Source organism: Haliotis asinina, chromosome 1 (genome assembly GCF_037392515.1).
Source record: "Haliotis asinina isolate JCU_RB_2024 chromosome 1, JCU_Hal_asi_v2, whole genome shotgun sequence".
In the NCBI taxonomy this organism is placed as follows: domain Eukaryota; kingdom Metazoa; phylum Mollusca; class Gastropoda; order Lepetellida; family Haliotidae; genus Haliotis; species Haliotis asinina.
Window position 1 is genome coordinate 18430025 of NC_090280.1, and position 20226 is coordinate 18450250.

The 20226-nt window shown below is 40.7% G+C and overlaps 2 protein-coding genes across 2 annotated transcripts; both read left to right on the forward strand.

The window, feature by feature from the left end:
- Positions 1–3921: 3921 nt before the first annotated feature.
- Positions 3922–9135, forward strand: LOC137259368 (fibrinogen C domain-containing protein 1-like). The gene is made up of 5 exons (XM_067797070.1): positions 3922–4128; positions 4972–5090; positions 5207–5303; positions 6279–6443; positions 6838–9135. The coding sequence occupies exons 1-5, from the start codon at positions 3960–3962 to the stop codon at positions 7050–7052; spliced, it is 765 nt and encodes a 254-aa protein (XP_067653171.1). The 5' UTR covers positions 3922–3959; the 3' UTR covers positions 7053–9135.
- Positions 9136–13204: 4069 nt separating this feature from the next.
- On the forward strand, positions 13205–17659 carry LOC137287958 (fibrinogen C domain-containing protein 1-like). Its single transcript, XM_067820327.1, has 5 exons — positions 13205–13410; positions 13969–14087; positions 14204–14300; positions 15446–15610; positions 15990–17659. The coding sequence occupies exons 1-5, from the start codon at positions 13242–13244 to the stop codon at positions 16202–16204; spliced, it is 765 nt and encodes a 254-aa protein (XP_067676428.1). The 5' UTR covers positions 13205–13241; the 3' UTR covers positions 16205–17659.
- Positions 17660–20226: the final 2567 nt, after the last annotated feature.

Below are 20226 nucleotides of genomic sequence, written 5' to 3' on the forward strand. Positions count from 1 at the left end.
TGGTGTTAAGAGTTCGGTGCGCAGAAACTGAAACGGGTACACCTACAAACGATTGAAGGGAAAGGAGGTTTGATGCTTGCTGTCGTTTGCTACATTCGACTAACAAAGCACCGGAACGTAAGCGTCTAATGTTTTTCACGTCCCCTACAATGCCCTGAATTCCTTTAGAAACTGCAAACGGATTTAATTTCAGAGGCATTTTATCAATAGCCTCAATGACTATAAACCATGGCCACTAATCGATAGACTGTGAAGTGCGCTGTTCATCATTATTGTCGAGTGGACGTTTATTTATTTATTTTTTTAGGGAGTATCGTAAGCCATATTGAATTTTTATTGTTTCATCATCCGAGCTCCCCACCCACCACGAAGTATCACAAGGACAATGCTAAAAACAAGCGAATCTCCAGTTTGCAGCATCAAGGATACCCGGATGATTTACTAAAGTAGAAAAATCAATAGATTAATGATTCCACCAGACAGGCCTATGAGCCACTGCCCTCTGGCACACAACTCTGGGCAAAACCGTTATTGAATAATGTATTGAAATTCAGAGTCCAAAAAATTCGCCAAGACTTTAAAACATATCATATGATAATTCTCAGAATTTGGTGCAACAGTGTATTAATGTAGAACAGGGCTTGTCGTGACCAGCCGATTGATCGAATCGGGCCTATTCAACCACCCGTCTAGGTGAAGTTAGGGCCAAAGTGGTGTGTTGGGCAACAGGATCACCTAGTCCTTGTTCCAGTACCCTCAACCACCATGATTCCCTCCTCCACCGCCAACTGGTTGCCCAATTTGGTCGCCTCTTACGACCAGCAATGGGGTGCTGTGGACACATTCAGCCTCGAGTCCACACGGGAGAAGAGCACTTAGCGTTACCCAGCACCCACCACGAGCAGGCGGTTCTTCGCCGATGCCATGTTTACTGAGTAGAATGTAAGTAGAGATTATGGTAAAACATAAATCAGACCTACTATTATTACATAACTGACACGACAGGACAGGAGTTTCAGAAATAGCTGTCTGAAATGTATTTATCTGTGAGATGGGTTTAGTTTATTACATAATGCGTATGTTTTCTACATTATAAAAGAACGGATAAATATTGTATCTCGTTGTTTAAGGACATCTCAGTAACGTTAACGTCCAGGAAGGTGCTACTTTGTGTTAATGTAAACAAACATAGTGTCGTGCTTCTCCTTTGGCAACATATTAAAAAATCATATGTTGAAAGAGTTCTACAGTCGAACTTGTTGCATTGATAGAGAAAATATAATTCAATATATCAATTCAATTGTTTGTTCAGCATGTGTGGCCTCCGGTCTGTAGACAGATGATACTGCTGCAGGTTGGACGTTGTATGTTACAACCGTGGTTGTATGAGACTTAGGGCGTAGTAAACATGATGTTGTAGCTTGATAATAACTTTGTGTTTATACGTTTATATCATAGGATATGTAGGTAAACGGCATCGTTTGAGATCATACACTGGACATCCTAACATGAAGTTCACCTTCAATAATGGCCAACTTACACACTTTCCACAGTTGTGATCCATTTATTACATTACAATATTGCCCATATACGGATGATATAACCAGCAGGTTGAGATTTGCAGTTTACAACATTTGACATCTCAGACGTAGTGCACAGTGAACATAAAGTTGTAGCTTTATAACAACGTTTGTATCACTAGATGCCATTAAGTTAATAAAACTAGATTTTATACTCTTCAAAAACGTAGGGAATAATGAACAACTACGTTTGTAAGGAAATGGTGATGCACTCTCAAAACGTTCAATAATACCATGTGAACATTGATTGACTCCGAAAAATCTCCTAAATATTTTTAATCGTAAATTATAAAAAATGAAGATCCCCTACCTTTTTGACGAGTATATATTATAGAATGTACAGACCAACGATAGGTATTTAGTTATTTAGCTTTCATAAGCTGGACATATCATAACAAAATGGAATTCATCTTCAATCCTGGCACTTTTTACACAGTCGCAGTGTTCTCATTACGTTATGATATCGCCCACGTTCAACTCGTAGTCTAGCCATGCCAATACGCACTTTCGTCAAGTCGCGACGATATAAGGAACAGTCACCACGTACTAAATACACTTCCGGTTGTAAGTTCAGTATGGAAGAAGCATAAGAGTCATACTGCTACTACACTGCAAACAAGATTTCCATTCCTGATTTAAAATATCAGTAACACGTCGCTTAAACTCTGACAAATATACTTCAAGACTGCCAACAAACTGAAACACCCAGACGTACTGTAACTAAATAAAACTTGCCTAACTAATGAAGCCCATGTATGACGATCGACCTTATCCAGTGAATACATCATTTCATATGCTTTACGTGGATACCCATGACTAGGCATACGGGTAAATCTCAGCCAGAATTTGACACATCTTAATAGAGAAGACACAAAACTGGGAATCTGCCCCATTCGTCCATAACTAGAACATTTGGAGCCCTTGTACTAATGTTAAGAAACCGTTTGATAGTACTGTAGACGTTGAAAGCCCCACAACTCGGATCTGTATAACAGTGGCATGACTTGGGAGTCAAATAATGTAAAGTAAACCTTGTAGGTAAACTGCCAATAGGAATAAATCGTTGTTAAAACTTCAAACAAGGCTTTCTTGACCTTCATAGCAGGGGAACTGCAGCTCTGTGCAAAACGTATTTGACTTGTAAGAACTAAGCCCAAATAATTGTAGCTAGAAACTACATCCATATTAATCAGACTGTAGGTCGACTTTTCCACACATGATATTTTTTCACGCTCCGGAAAACCATTATTTTAATTTGAAACATACTAAGAGTCAAAGCCCATGATTCACAGTACCTTTGGAGACCATCAAGACGTTTCTGTGGACAATTTACGCTATCTGCAACATGTAGACATGAAGAGAAGCAATTACAAGGAAATGATCAGAAACATGGAAAGAGGGTGAATCATAAACATGTGAAGTGATGACCGACTGTCCTAGGTGTTCGGGAGGAAATGTGTAATCAGTTTTGTAGGATTGTGTGTTTCTCCTGTTTCAGTGTTATCATCATGTTATCATTTGTCCCACTTCTTTGCCGCCGTAACAGGAAGGTATCATATTCTGCTCAGAGAGATACTGTTGAAGTAAGCGTGACCTGTGCGAGGTTTGATAATTGATAATGTCGGTGTTGAAATGTCGCCACACAAGATACTGTGGCTAGTTTCAGAGAGTTCATCAACAACGTCAGGTGTTTCATTTAACCGGTTTTGATAGGCAGACAGTGCTATTGGTGGTCAGCCTCGCTGGGTTGATTGAGACAGTTGCGCAGATCGATGCTTATGTTGATCATGTGATTGTCCAGACTCGATTATTTACTGACCACCTCCGTAACTAAACTAAACTCACTCACTCATCCAAACCCACTCACTCATTCACACATTCAGAGTGTACTTTCACAAACAAATGTGATGTACGGCTGTAGACACGAAGTCCCTATGTAATTATTGCGATACATAGGTTTAGCTGGTGACCTGACAACTGAACGATCCACTTTGAAACCGGATCTATTTTGGTTTAAGTGTTGAATAATGATTATACAAGTGTTCAGCTCATGTTTATCAAGTGTATTTAGATAAGTGGAAGACAAGTGTGTGCACCACGAGGAGATGGATACCAGAGAGGGCCGGGATTATGACTTACTTTAGTTACAGCAGAGGTCCACTTGTCCTGGCACTGTTTGTCAGTTTAATGTACAAGTACCTCTCGGTGTGTGATACAGCATATAAACACCACAAGTGTTGCCATTGTGTATATCATATTCCTGTTACATATGCAGAGTGTTTTGATTGGCACTGAAGTTAGCCTTTAAATACACAGTACTCCACACTCAAGACCCATTCACTCGGAGTCAGTCCGTACAACCAGCTATCAGAGAGAAGCATGGTGTTCCCACTATGTCTGTGTGTAGTGTTGCTGGTTGCTTGTGGATATGCCAACATATCCGGCGACTACTGTCAGGTTCTGGACAACTACGATACTTTCAAGACATCCATGGATAACTTCCTGGCTTCCAGGGATGAAACCTGTGGGAACACGGACAGGCGCAGTGGTGAGTACATCGTAGTGTAGAAAGTTACGGCACCAGTGACTTTACAGCTTTGTTAGTACTCTGAGAGCTCTATATCTATGCTTTTCAACCAGTGGTAGAAGCTGTTCCAGATACACACACCTCCCAAATGTCTTTGTACACTGGACAGTAAGACATAGGAAAGCGGCACATTCCTCGCGCCTTGTTTTTGAAACTTTAAATACATTTTTGTACAGATTTGTTTGTATTCTGACAGCTCTATATCTATGCTTTTCAACCAGTGGTGAAAGCTGTTCCAGATACACACACCTCCCAAATGTCTTTGTACACTTTACGATAAGACATAGGAAAGCGGCACATTCCTCGCTCCTTGTTTTTGAAACTTTAAATACATTTTTGTACAGATTTGTTAGTATTCTGAGAGCTTTATATCTTTGCTTTTCAACCAGTGGTGAAGGTTTTTCCAAATACACGCACCTCCAAAATGCCTTAGTACACTGGATAGTAAGACATAGAAAAGCGGCACATTCCTCGCTCCGTGTTAAGGAGCGTCATATGATGTCATAGCTCTGACCATGTTACATTGTTATATGCCTCAATAAAATGTTATTCAGCTTTCTCCTTTGATCAAACTTAACATTCACTTTTCACCTCGATATCTTTTAATTTAATCGTATTGGTAGAAGTATTGCTAGAATAATAAATAGTTGCGAATTTTGCGTTGATCAAGAGGCAAGTTAAGAATTATTAATTCCAGCAACAACATTCACTGTTCCAAGTGGTTGATATACGCCGAGACTGCAAGAGACATTATGTAAATGAGGAAATATGGAAATAAGCCCAAATACGCTTCATATTGAACAGACTGTAAGAGCATGTTGGACGAGTTTCCCGAAGCTGATGACGGAGTTTACCGAATCCACCCGACAGATGGGAAGGGGTCATTTCTGGCCTACTGTGACATGACTGGCGGAGGATGGTTGGTAAGTTCCACACAATATCTGCAGCATGACAATTCTTCCTTCAATGTGCAATGGTGATGTCAATGTGTCATATATCTCAATATTCACACAATGAGACACTGATTTTCAATGAACAGGTATTTCAAAGGCGACTGGACGGGTCAGAAGATTTCTATCGAACCTGGTTTGAATACATGGACGGATTTGGAAACCTCACCCGAGAGTTTTGGCTTGGTTCGTACAAACATCAATTTCCCGTCAGAACCATGAATGCTTAGTATTTATGTGACATTCCATGGTTTAAATGTTGAGTATGTGACCACAATTGATGATATAGTGAAGCATCTGATAGTGTTCGTCTATGTGTGTTATGGGTCTGTGATAACTTGGTGTCAAAAATGTTGTATACCACAAGTGGTTGTATATGTCTGTAACTAGTATACAAAGAAACTGTCGTTATCGAGGTTTAAGACAAATAAGAGTCGATTTTATACTTGAGGGCGAAGAGATAGAATAGGGCTTCTTGAAAACGGATTTCTAAAAACAGGTTGTGATAAACATTTTTGCTGATGATTAAGCCAAAAGTAAACCGTTTCCGTAAAATTATGCATTTGCGCCTGGGTTGTGTGTTGGGGTGTGAACAGGCAGATCCTTTAGGTTTTCAGGTTGTGTGTTGGGGTGTAAACAGACACATCGTTTTGGTCGTCAGGTTGTGTGTTGGGATGTGAACAGATAGATAATCTAGGTCGTCAGGTTGTGTGTTGGGGTTTGAACAGACAGATCCTTTAGGTTGTCAGGTTGTGTGTTAGGGTTTGAACAGACACATCGTTTTGGCCGTCAGGTTGTATGTTGGGGTCTGAACAGACAGATCCTTTAGGTCGTCAGGTTGTGTGTTGGTGTTTGAACAGACAGATCCTTTAGGTCGTCAGATTTTGTGTGTTGGGGTGTAAACAGACATATCGTTTTGTTCGTCAGGTTGTGTGTTGTGGTTTGAACAGACAGATCCTTTAGGTCGTCGGATTGTACACATGGGCTAGATTCCCTACATAGAAACACTGATGAAACTCAAGGTCTCCATTCTGGTTTTTCTGTAAGACTGCATGACCCGGGGTGTCACTACAACCCAAGATTGAGTTTTCATTTCTTACAGTGTGTAACTGGAATCTTCTACAGAACTTCGGGATAATGTAAACTGAGGTCATATTTCAGGAAATGAGAAGATACACAGAGTGACGAAGCAGAAAACCTATGAACTGAAAATTGACCTGGTGAACAAATCAGGAAGTCACTTCTATGCCCAGTACAGCAGTTTCTACTTGGGCAGTATGTCAGAGTTCTACACTCTGTTCATCGGGAACTACTCAGGAACAGCTGGTGAGTATGTTGGAAATAGTACTTTGTGTTTGTTTCAGAATGTCATATATTCTTATTGTTTTGATTATGTCATTGTTCCTTCTAACTGGATGATTAGAATACCGCGAATGAAGGATTGTGATGAATTATTGGGAATTTACATATTTCTCCGTAAAAGAAGCTATGAAACCGTAAATCGTTATGTAAAACGAGAGAGAACATGTAAGCATGTCGCTCAATTTCAGCAGGAACCTGTATGTCCACGGCTCCAAATGACGCTGTGTTCATACCATTCTCTATTTCGCTCAAACGCACGCAGTGTTGTCAAACAAGCCAAGACTGAACCATATGTTACAGTTCAGAATGGGGTGTTCAAGTAATAGTCAGAAATATGCTGGTTTTTGTGTATTTTCAGGAGACAAGATGCTGCATCACAACAACACCAGATTCACAGCAAATAATCTGGATCTGGATACAGCCTCGAACAACTGTGCTGTGCAATATAAAGGGGCTTGGTGGTTCAAATCGTGCTACCAGTCACACCTGAATGGTCTGTACAGTAAGGGACCACGATGGATTGGTTTGTCAGGACTTAAGTCTTCCTCCATGAAGATTCGACCTCTCAACTAAATGATGATTACTGGGGGCATGCTTGGTCACGTAGAGTATCACCACCACAGCAATAACACATTTTCATCACACTACCATCAAGACGGACACTGACTCTTTTACATCACACTACACTGAGATCAAACAACAACGTAAACGATAAGAATAGTTAAACCAATATCTATTCATGGATGTGGGAGACATGTGGATACCAGTCTTAGTAAACCAGTACTCGGGGCGACAGTAAAGTGTACTGATATGGAACTTGAAATTGAAATCCAATTAATGTTAGGAATACGTATGCGACATAACTGCTTAACTGGTTTTAGCGGGTTTTGAGGCAACTGCAGAAGTTAATTAAACGTTACGCAATGAATACGAGAATGCCAATCAAGGTAGGTATTCAATGCTGTTGACTTTCACAGTGAATGGGTAGTTCATGTGCGCTTGTATCAGTTCTTTTGAGCAAAGGGTGGTGAGGATGTTTGTGTGTGCACGTTTGTGTGTGTAATTTGTGGTGTGTACATGCTTCTGTGAGTACAGTGTGCACAGTTCAGCTACAGCTCACACAAACTAGCCATTGAAACTGGCAGATGTTCAGATATGCCAAGGCATGAAAGACTGTGTAAAGTCTGTAACAGTGGGTACATGGAGACTGAATATCACTTCCTGCTGACTTGTGTAACTTATGATAACCTCCAACAAAGATACATGCCCATTAAATATTCTGCATTCCTAACTATGGTTTAATCTTCTCAAGTCTTCCCAACACGAATCAGTTATAGGAAACTTGGCCTGCTACATTTTCCGTGCCTCCAAGCTTAGTGGGAAAGCTCTCGTATAGAATAAATACTATGTAGTATACATCACTGATCATTAATATGGGACATTACTATCCCAGCCTCTTGTGGTACCTGTACTTGTCTTATGTATCACATTGTTGCATTTGTAGAAGTGCTCGGTATATTATCCACGTACCATTGATAGTGGCCTGAGTATATTTTCTGTGCTGCACTTAACTTCATGCACTCGTGTTTTGGATGTGTAAAACTTATTTGTATGCCCCGATATATCTGTACCTTGTTAAAATCCATGAATTACCGGTTACAACCCGTTCTATTTTCCACGTCTTGATGCCTTGTATGGGTATCCATGGTAACAGGTTGCATTTGATATGGCCTGTTGTAACTGTACGGCCTAAAACCTCTTTTTGTACCCTGTAATGTTATAGTATCCATCATTGATCGTAGAATGTTATATATTCCATGCGTGGACACACCTGGATATCATCCTGTAAAACTGACTGTATGTACATGCTGAACTTGCATATGCCCTCTTAAAACTTTTGTATGTCCACTTTGTAGTGTAATATTCGGTATCATTAAACTTATAATGTATAGTCTTTACGCCTGGATTCACATGACTAAAGAGTCTGTATAACTGATTGTTCCATAATATAGTCTATGTATGTGTTTGGACCATGTTGCCAACAAGACTTAGATTTAAAATTTTAAAATTAGGCATCACTCAATGTGGAATGGTATATCTCTGTAACAATGATAGTGGTGTCTGATATGTTATCCAGGCTGCACAGGTAGCATCCAATATTGTCTGTTATTTCCGCTAGGAGTCAAGCGTTTTTTTATTTTCTTGCATATCTACCCTGTAGTGTAAACTTGTTATCATTGATGATGGAATGGTGTATACCTCATGCTTGGACACACCTGTATAAACATTGTGTGACTATATCTTTTGTATGCATTTGTCGTACCTGCATGAGTCTTGATCACTGAACGTAGAATACAATGGCTTTCATGCCCTGGTACACATAAATAATTATTTTTCAATACAGATCGATGGTATCATCATATAGCCTTGCTGTTTTAGCATGCATTCCTGTGTTTTGTTTAGACAATGCTGTACAGCGGGCTCTGTCATTAACGTTTGTATTTAGTAGTATAAAACTAGGCATTTTGGATTGTGGAATGCTATATTTTTCATGCTGGGACACACTTGGATAAATTCTCAGTTCTCAAAAAACCTTTTTGCTGTACATAGGGCCGATGGCCCATTCATTGTACTGAATAAAGAGAATCGAGTTGAGTACAGCGTGGTGTGCATGTTTGTGTGTACAGGGAAGTGTGTGCATCATTCTGTGTGGTGTGGTGTGTAGATGCTTGTGTATGTACAGGGTGGTGTGTACAATGAATGAATGAGTGAGTGATTGATTCAATGATCTTTATTTCCTCCAGTCACTTCGGCGACTGATTATTCTTTTAACACAACGCACATACTTAACACAACACACACAGTGATGTATTGTAAAGAGAAAAAAGAAAGTTTTACAATGTCTGATATTTACATCATTCTGTTGAGAATTAAGTCACTGTCTACAGATGCAGCAATGATCTCAGGATCCAGGAGCTTCGCAGGCTCTGTGATTGCTTCGGCATAACCTTCCAAGGAACATCGGCTTCATTGTGTCTATAGCATCTGTCACAGTCCTATAGCCCTTCTTTTTGAATAGTTGGAACGGTCGAAGATCTCTGACGAACATTTTACACAGTTGGTGTAAAGTGACGCTATATAGTTTCAATGTTATGTGTTCTAGTCCGGGACATATTTGACCACCGCTCACTCGCGAAGAAGGAACATGGTATTACTCTACGCCATATGGTAAGACCACAGGGGCTTGTTTTGCTGAAAAGAATACGTCCTGGGTTCAACAAGCGTACATTGACATCCATATACGTGTACCTTCTTTGTATGTATGTGGATGTCAGTGTACGCTTGTTGGCCTCAGGACGTATTCTTTTCAGCAATGCAAGCACCTGTGGTTTAGGCAACAGGCTGGTTTTGGGCCAATATCTCGAAGTGAGTTCAACAGCGCCCCCCACCCCCAAAATAATTGAAGGAATTACAGCAAATTTGAAGGAATTGCATCTCAAATGTAAACAAACTCAGCCCACTCGCGAAACTATTGCAGGCATATCGGCAATTTAGTGGTAATAACAGAAACATATCGGCCATGTCGGAAGCAATATCGGTAATACTTGAAACATGCTCGGCCATCTTCGGAGATTTTTCGTCTCACTTCCCTGATTTGTCGGTCGCGAGCGGAAACTCACCAAGCAAAACATGGAGTCGTTGGAAGAAGTACTCGTCTCGGTGAGTTTTGTTTTTAGTTCCTACTGTTACATTTTTATACTTATCCATCTTTGACCACCCGTGTTGAATGCGTTTAGGTATGAGGTGTTGTTGGGGCTATGGCGTGTGTTTTTTAGGAAAAGACTGTCCCTGCAGAAGAGTGTCACAAGTCAGACCCTTCCAAGGATATTCTTCTGCAATGACAGTCTTTTCCTTAAAAAAAATCAGCTATAGTCCCAACATCACCTCATACCTAAACGCATTCGACGTCTGTTATTACCGCTAAATTGGCGATATGGCTGCAATTGTTTCACGAGTGGGCTGCGTTTGTTTACTTTGAGATGCAATTCCTTCAAATTTGCTGTAATTCCGTCAGTTACTTGGGGGGCCTGTTCAAGGTTTCTCTCGCCTTAGCACGAGATCTCGTGCTCCTTTCGGATTCCGAATGAGTACTCATAAAGGATCCTGCGTATATTGTGTTCGATGTCATGGACGGTCTGTGATTACCCAGGCTGAAAGGGCATGACTTGTAAATGTTACTTTCACCCGTGATTGCAAGGACACAGTTTTTGCTTGCATTATATGTCCATTGGCAAACATATTGATGGTCAGTTTCTAAGGACATACGTCGGCCACTACTTGTCGGACTTATGAGAGTCGTGAGTAGGACTACTGTATAGTGATCACGTCCGAGAATAAGACCTTGTCGTAAATGATCAAGGCGTACGAGATGGACGTGTCCTATATATGCTCATTTATATACACAAATAACATCCATGCAACTTGTCTTGTCAGTATGTTTGACACATCCAGTCGATTCATGGTACGACTGACGTATTATGTGTCAGTCTTTTCCTTGCACACCAAACATAAATAGTTTTAGCATCAGCCTGTTGTGGCAGATGCGATCGAACACTTTCTCGTTGTCGAGAAAGAAAGTGTATACATTGGAGGACCTTTCCGTGTGTATATAGGTGGCTAAGTTTGCACCATCCTCTGTTCGGAAACCACACAGTAGTCAGTGAGAAGTCAGGTTCCATATATATTTAACGTTCCTCTCAGTTCCGTCCAACAGTATCTCCTCAAACAGTTTCCCAATGACGGAGGTTAAGGTGACACTGCTGTAATTGGCAGGATCCGATCTGTACTTTTTGTTTCTTCTGTATATTGGAATAATTGTCCCCGATCTTAACAATGCAGGGATATAACAGGCATGTGCCATTCTGTTAAACATTTCCTTAAATGTTTGAGGACCACACCGAAAACGACACAAATATGTTCATTTGTGGTTTGGTCCGTTCCTGTTGATTTTCACATTTTAGGAATTGTTTCAATGGTTTAGTTCACACACTTCAATGTTCATTTTGAGTATAGGGTCATCGTCATGTGTAGTGGTATTCTTAAGATCTGGTCTACCCTAGAGTGGATCTCATTACGAAAGTCGTTATCAATCTGTGGCCGTTCAAGAGGTGATAATAGATCTGCATAGTTGTCTGCCCACAAATTACTAACTTCAGCTTTGTACTTTAGGTGTGTGCTAACGGTCTTAGGTTTCCTTTGAATCCTAACAATCAGGATTGAATTGAATTCAGGAATATCAACTTCGCAAGCAGAGTTTATCTCCACGTACATGTCTTTATCCCACTTTCCCCCGGATTGTCTCCCTTTTACAATGCCGAAAGTCACATTTAACCTGTTTGTATAAGGTATACGAGTCGTTATCAGCACCTCAGGCCTGCCTTCAGCTGACCAAAACCTGTCTTTTTCGTGCACCCTGTAGTGATACAGATCGAGATTCCATTGTTTCCAGAAGGGTTTCAGGTACGGTCTATGGTGTCCACTTGGCATTTGTTCATCAGCAGACTTCTTCAGTACACTGACACTTTCGTCAAAGTCGTTCTCTATCATATCTGCTTCTGCAGTCCCAGTCACTGGTGTTATGTCCCCTAGCAATCTGTGTACCTCGGCTTCGAACATATCAATTTGTAGTTGACTAGCTTTTGATCCCTTGTACAAGCAGTAGTATTGAGCATGTCGACGTGAAGGGAAGCAGATAAAGGGAAATGATCAGATACATGGATAGGGGGTGAATCATAAACATGTGAAGTGATGACCGACTGACATAGCTGTTCGGGAACAAATGTGTAATCAATTTTGGTGTATTATGTGTTTCTCCTGTTTCAGTGTCATCATCATGTGATCATTTGTCCCACTTCTTTGCCGCCGTAACAGGAAGGTATCCTATTCCGCACAGAGAGATACTGTTGAAGTAAGCGTGACCTGTACGAGGTTTGATAATTGATAATGCTGGTGTTGAAACCGCCTCACAATACAGTGTGACTAGTTTCAGAGAGTTCATCAACAACGTCAGATGTTTCATTTAACCGGTCTTGATAGGCAGACAGTGCTATTGGTGGTCAGCCTGGCTGGGTTGACTGAGACAGTTGCGCAGATCGATGCTCATGTTGATCACGTGATTGTCCAGACTCGATTATTTATTGACCACCTCCGTAACTAAAGTAAACTCACTCACTCACCCAAACCCACTCACTCATTCACACATTCAGAGTGTACTTTCACAAACAAATGTGATGTACGGCTGTAGACACGAAGTCCCTATGTAATTATTTAGGTGGTGCATAGCTTTAGCTTGTGACCTGACAACTGAGCAATCCACTTTCAAACCTGGATCTACTTTGTTTTAAGTGTTGAATAATGGTTATACAAGTGTTCAGCTCATGTCCATCAAGTGTATTTAGATAAGTGGAAGACAATTGTGTGCACCACGAGGAGATGGATACCAGGAAGAGCCGGGATTATGACTTACTTTAGTTACAGCAGAGGTCCACTTGTCATGGCACTGTTTGTCAGTTGAATGTACAAGTACCTCTCGGTGTGTGATACAGCATATAAACACCACAAGTGTTGCCATTGTATATATCATATTCCTGTTACAGATGCAGGGTGTTTTGATTGCTACTGACGTTAGCCTTTAAATACATAGTACTCAACACTCAAGCACCCATTCACTCGGATTCAGTCCGTACAACCAGTTATCAGAGCATGGTGTTCCGACTATGTCTGTGTGTAGTGTTGCTGGTTGCTTGTGGATATGCCAACATATCCGGCGACTACTGTCAGGTTCTGGACAACTACGATACTTTCAAGACATCCATGGATAACTTCCTGGCTTCCAGGGATGAAACCTGTGGAAACACGGACATGCGCAGTGGTGAGTACATCGTAGTGTAGAAAGTTACGGCACCAGTGACATTACAGCGTAAACAGCTCTATATCTATGCTTTTCAACCAGTGGTAAAAGCTGTTCCAGATACACACACCTCCAAAATGTCTTTGTACAGTGGACAGTAAGATATAGAAAAGCGGCACATTGCTCGCTCCTTGTTTTTGAAACTTAAAATACATTTTCAGTTCCAGTTTTCTATCTGTTGGCGCACATACGTTTTGAGTAAACATTTTAACTAGAATCACATGTAATATGCCTCAGTAAAATGTTATTCAGTTTTTTCTTTTTTCTAAACTTAACATTCACTTTTCACCTCGATATTTACAGGGTTTTAAATTCAATCGTATTGAGAGAAGTATTGCTAAAATAATAAATGGTTGAGAATTTTGAGTTGATTCTGATTTTCAAGATGCAAGTTAAGAAGGAATGATTTCAGGAACAACATTCACTGTTCCAAGTGGTTGATATACGCCGAGACTGCAAGAGACATTATGTAAATGAGGAAATATGGAAATAACTCCAAATACGCTTCATATTGAACAGACTGTAAGAGCATATTGGACGAGTTTCCCGAAGCTGATGACGGAGTTTATCGAATCAAACCGACAGATGGGAAGGGGTCATTTCTGGCCTACTGTGACATGACTGGCGGAGGATGGCTGGTAAGTTCCAGACAATATCTGTAGCATGACAATTCTTCCTTCAAAGTGTAATGGTAATGTCAATTTGTCATATATCTCAATATTCGCACAATGAGACATTGCTTTTCCATGAACAGGTATTTCAAAGGCGACTGGACGGATCAGAAGATTTCTATCGAACCTGGTTTGAATACATGGACGGATTTGGAAACCTCACCCGAGAGTTTTGGCTTGGTTCGTACAAACATCAAGTTCCCGTCAGAACCATGAATGCTTAGTATTTCCGTGACATTCCATGGTTTAAGTGTTGAGTATATGACCACAATTGATGATATAGTCAAGCATCTGATAGTGTTCGTCTATGCTTGTTCTGCGTCTGTGATAACTTGGTGTCAAACATGTTGTATACCACAACTGGTTGTATGTGTCTGTAACTAGTATACAAAGAAACTGTCGTTATCGAGGTTTAAGACAAATAAGAGTCGATTTTATACTTGAGGTCGATGAGATAGAATAGGGCTTCTTGAAAACGGATTTCTAAAAACAAGTTGTGATAAATATTTTTGCTAGATGTTTAATCCAAAAGTAAACCATTCCCGTATGCCATTATGCATTTGTGCCTGTGTTGTCTGTTGGGGTGTAAACAGACGCATCGTTTTGGTCGTCAGGTTGTGTGTTGGGGTGTCAACAGAGAGATCCTTTAGGTCGTCAGATTTTGTGTGTTGGGGTGTAAACAGACACATCTTTTCTGTTCGTCAGGTTGTGTGTTGGGGTGTCAACAGAGAGATCCTTTAGGTTTTAAGGTTGTCTGTTGGAATGTAAATCGACACATCGTTTTTGGCGTCAAGTTGTGTGTTGGGGTGTGAACAGACAGATCCTTTAGGTCGTCAGGTTGTGTGTTGGGATGTAAACAGATTGATCCTTTAGGTCGTCAGTTAATGTGTTGGGGGTGTAAACAGATTGATCCTTTAGGTTGTCAGGTTGTGTGTTGGGGTGTAAACAGATTGATTCCTTAGGTTGTCATGTTGTGTGTTGGGGTGCAAACAGATTGATCCTTTAGGTCGTCAGGTTGTGTGTTGGGGTGTAAACAGATTGATCCTTTAGGTCGTCAGGTTGTGTGTTGGGGTATGAAGAGACAGATCTTTTAGGTCGTGAGATTGTACACATGGGCTAGATTCCCGACATGGAAACACTGATGAAACTCAAGGTCTCCATTCTGACTTTTCTGTAAGACTGCATAGTATTTTACTGTACTGATTGACTTGCCTCCTTGACCCGGGGTGTTACTAAAACTCATGATTGCGTTTTCATTTCATACAGTGTGTGACTGGAATCGTCTCAAGAACTTCGGGATAATGTAAACTGAGGTCATATTTCAGGAAATGAGAAGATACACAGAGTGACGACGCAGAAAACCTATGAACTGAGAATCGACCTGGTGAACAAATCAGGAAGTCACTTCTATGCTGAGTACAACAGTTTCCACCTGGGCGGCATGTCAGAGTTCTACACTCTGTTCATCGGGAACTACTCAGGAACAGCTGGTGAGTATGTTGGAAATATTACTTTGTGTTTGTTTTAGAATGTCATATATTCTTATTGTTTTGATTAAATCATTGTTCCTTCTAACTGGATGATTAGAATACCACGAATGAAGAAATGTGATGAATTATTGTGAATTTACACATTTCTCTGTAAAAGAAGCTACGAAACCGTAAATCGTTATGTACATGTATGCATGTTGCTCAATTTCAGCAGGAATCTGTATGTCCACAGCTCTGGTTGACGCTGTGTTCATACAATTCTCTATTTCGCTCAAACGCACACAGCGTTGTCAAACAAGCCAAGACTGAACGGCATGTTACAGTTCAGGATGAAGTTCAAGCAATAGTCAGAAATATGCTGGTGTTTGTGTATTTTCAGGAGACAAGATGTTGTATCACAACAACACCAGATTCAGTGCAAATAATCTGGATCTGGATACAGCCTCGAACAACTGTGCTGTGCAATATAAAGGGGCTTGGTGGTTCAAATCGTGCTACAAGTCACATCTGAATGGTCTGGACAGTAAGGGACCACGATGGAGTGGTTTGTCAGGACTTAAGTCTTCCTCCATGAAGATTCGACCTCTCAACTAAATGATGATTACTGGGGGCATGCTTGGTCACGTTGAGTATCACCACCATAGGCAGTAACACATTTTCATCACACTACCATCAAGACGGACACTGACTCTTTTACATCACACTACACTGAGATCAAACAACAACGTTAAAAATAAGAATTGATTAATCAGTATCTATTTATGGATGTAGGAGACATGTGGATGGCAGTCTTAGTAAACCAGAACTCAGGGCAACAGTAAAGTGTACTGATATGGGACTTGAAATTAAAATCCAATTAATGTTAGGAATACGTATGCGACATAACTGCTGAACTGGTTTTAGCGGGTTTTGAGGCAACTGCAGAAGTTAATTAAACGGTACACAATGAATACGAGAATGCCAGCCAAAGTAGGTATGCAATGCAATGTGAATGGGTATTTTATGTGCGCTTATATCAGTTCCTTTGAGCAAACGGTGGTGAGCACGTTTGTGTGTGCACGTTTTTGTGTGTACGTTTGTGTGTGTAATGTGTGGTGTGTACATGCTTCAAAGAGAAAATCAACTCGACCGGACCAAACCACAAATAAACATATTTATTTCGTTCTCGGTGTGGTCCTCAAACATTTAACGAAATCTACTCAAGTGTTCCCAACACGGATCAGTTATTAGAAACTTGACCTGCTACATTTTCCATGCCTCAAACCTTAGTAGGAAAGCTCTCGTATAGAATAAAGCCTATGTAGCACACATCACTGGTCATTAATATGGGACATTACTACCCCAGCCTCTTGTGGTACCTGTACTTGTCTTATGTTTCACATTGTTGCATTTGCAGAAACCCTCGATATATCATCCTTGTAGCATTGACAGTGGCCTGAGTATATTTTCTGTGCTGCACTTAACCGACCTTCAACCACTCGTGTTTTGGATGTGTAAAACTTATTTCTATGCCCCGATATATCTGTACCTTGTCAAAACCCATTTATTACCGGTTACAACCCGTTCTATTTTCCAAGTCATGATGCCTTGTATGGGTATCCATGGTAACAGGTTGCATTTGATTTGGTCTGTTATAACTGTTAGGACTCAAACCTCTTTTTTGTACCTTGTAATGTTGTATTATGCATCATTGATCGTGGAATGCTATATATTCCATGCGTGGACACACCTGTATAAACATTCTGTGACTATCGATTGTATGTATTTGTCGTACCTGCATTAGTCTTGATCACTGAACGTGGAATACAATGGCTTTCATGCCCTGGTACACATAAATAATTATTTTGCAATACAGATCGATGGTATCATCATATAGCCTTGCTGTTTTAGCATGCAGTCCTGTTATAAATTCTCAATCAAATAACTTGTATTGCTTTCACGGATTTCCTGTGCTTGCTTAAGTCTTTGTATAATGCATGGAAATTGTTGCTGTACATAGGGCCGATGGCCCATTCATTGTACTGAATAAAGAGAATCGAGTTGAGTACAGCGTGGTGTGCATGTTTATGTGTACAGGGAAGTGTGTGCATCATTCTGTGTGTAAAGTGTGGTGTGTAGATGCTTGTGTGTGTACAGGGTGGTGTGTACAATGAATGAATGAGTGAGTGATTGATTGAATGATCTTTATTTCCTCCAGTCACTTCGGCGACTGATTATTCTTTTAACACAACGCACATACTTAACACAACACACACAGTGATGTATTGTAAAGAGAAAAAAGAAAGTTTTACAATGCCTCATATTTACATCATTCTGTTGAGAATTAAGTGATTGTCTATAGCTCACTGTCTATAGATGCAGCAATGATCTCAGGATCCAGGAGCTTCGAAGGCTCTGTGATTGCTTCGGCATAACCTTCCAAGGAACATCGGCTTCATTGTGTCTATAGTGTCTGTCACAGTCCTATAGCCCTTCCTTTTGAATAGTTGAAACGGTCGAAGATCTCTGACGAACATTTTACACAGTTGGTGTAAAGTGACGCTATATAGTTTCAATGTTATTTGTTCTTGTCCGGGACATATTTGACCACCGCTCACTCGCGAAGAAGGACGTGGAATTATTACTCTACGTCATACAGTAAGACCACAGGGGCTTGTTTTGCTGAAAAAAATACGTCCTGGGTACAACAAGCGTACATTGACATCCATATACGTGTACCTTCTTTGTATGTATGTGGATGTCAGTGTACGCTTGTTGGCCTCAGGACGTATTCTTTTCAGCAATGCAAGCACCTGTGGTTTAGGCAACAGGCTGCTTTTGGGCCAGTATCTCTCTCCCCCCCCCCCCCCCCCCAAAATGATTCAAGGACTTACAGCAAATTTGAAGGAATTGCATCTCAAATGTAAACAAACGCAGTCCTCTCGCGAAACAATTGCAGCCATATCGCCAATTTAGTGGTAATAACAGACGTCGAATGCGTTCAGGTATGAGGTGATGTTGGGGCTATAGCTGATTTTTTTAAAGGAAAAGACTGTCACTGCAGAAGAGTGTCCTTGGAAGGGTATGACTTGTGACACTCTTCTGCAGGGACAGTCTTTTCCTAAAAAAAATAAGCTATAGCTTCAACAACACCTCATACCTAAACGCATTCAACACGGGTGGTCAAAGATGGATAAGTATAAAAATGTCATAGTAGGAACTAAAAACAAAACTCACCGAGACGGGTACTTCTTCCAACGACTCCATGTTTTGCTGGGTGAGTTTCCGCTCGCGACCGACTAATCACGGAAGTGAGACGACAAATCTCCGAAGATGGCCGAGCGTGTTTCAAGTATTACCGATATTGCTTCCGACATGGCCGATATGTTTCTGTTATTACCGTTAAATTGCCGATATGGCTGCAATTGTTTCGCGAGTGGGCTGCGTTGTTTTTTTACTTGGGGGGCCTGTTCAAGGTTTCTCTCGCCTTAGCACGAGATCTCGTGCTCCTTTTGGATTCCGAATGAGTACCATAAAGGATCCTGCGTATATTGTGTTCGATTTCATGGACGGTATGTGATTACCCAGGCTGAAAGGTAAATGTTACTTTTACCCGTGATTGCAAGGACACAGTTTTGCTTGCATTATATGTCCATTGGTAAGCATATTGATGGTCAGTTTCTAAGGACATACGTCGGCCACTACATGTCGGGCTTATGAGAGTCGTGAGTAAGACTACTGTATAGTGATCACGTCCAAGAATAAGACCTTGTCGTAAATGATCAAGGCGTTCGAGAAGGGTGTGTCTTATATACTCATTTATATACACAAATAACATCCATGCAACTTGTCTTGTCAGTATGTTTGACACATCCAGTCGATTCATGGTACGACTGACGCATTATATGTCAGTCTTTTCCTTGCACACCAAACATAAATAGTTTTAGCATCAGCCTGTTGTGCCAGATTCGATCGAACGCTTTCTCGTTGTGAATACACTGGAGGACCTTTCCATGAGTATGTATGTAGGTACGTTGGCACCATCCTCTGTTCGGAAACCACAAAGTAGTCTGTGTGGGAAGTCAGGTTCCATATATATTTAACATACCTCTCAATTCTTTCCAACAGTATTTTCTCAAATAGTTTCCCAATGACGGAGGTTAAGGTGAAACCGCTGTAATTCGCAGGATCCGATCTGTACTTTTTGTTTCTTCTGTATATTGGAATAATTGTCCCCGATCTTAACAATGCAGGGATATAACAGGCATGTGCCATTCTGTTAAACAAAATCCTTAAATGTTTGAGGACCACACCGAGAACGACACAAATATGTTCATTTGTGGTTTTGTCCGTTCCAGTTGATTTCTCATTTTTCGGAATTGTTTCCATGCTTTAGTTCACACACTTCAATGTCCATTTTGAGTATAGGGTCAACGTCATGTGTAGTGGTATTCTTAAGATCTGGTCTACCCTAGAGTGGGTCTCATTACGAAAGTCGTTATCAATCTGTGGCCGTTCAAGAGGTGATAATAGATCTGCATAGTTGTCTGCCCACAAATTACTAACTTCAGCTTTGTACTTCAGGTGTGTGCTAACGGTCTTAGGTTTCCTTTGAATCCTAACAATCAGGACTGAAC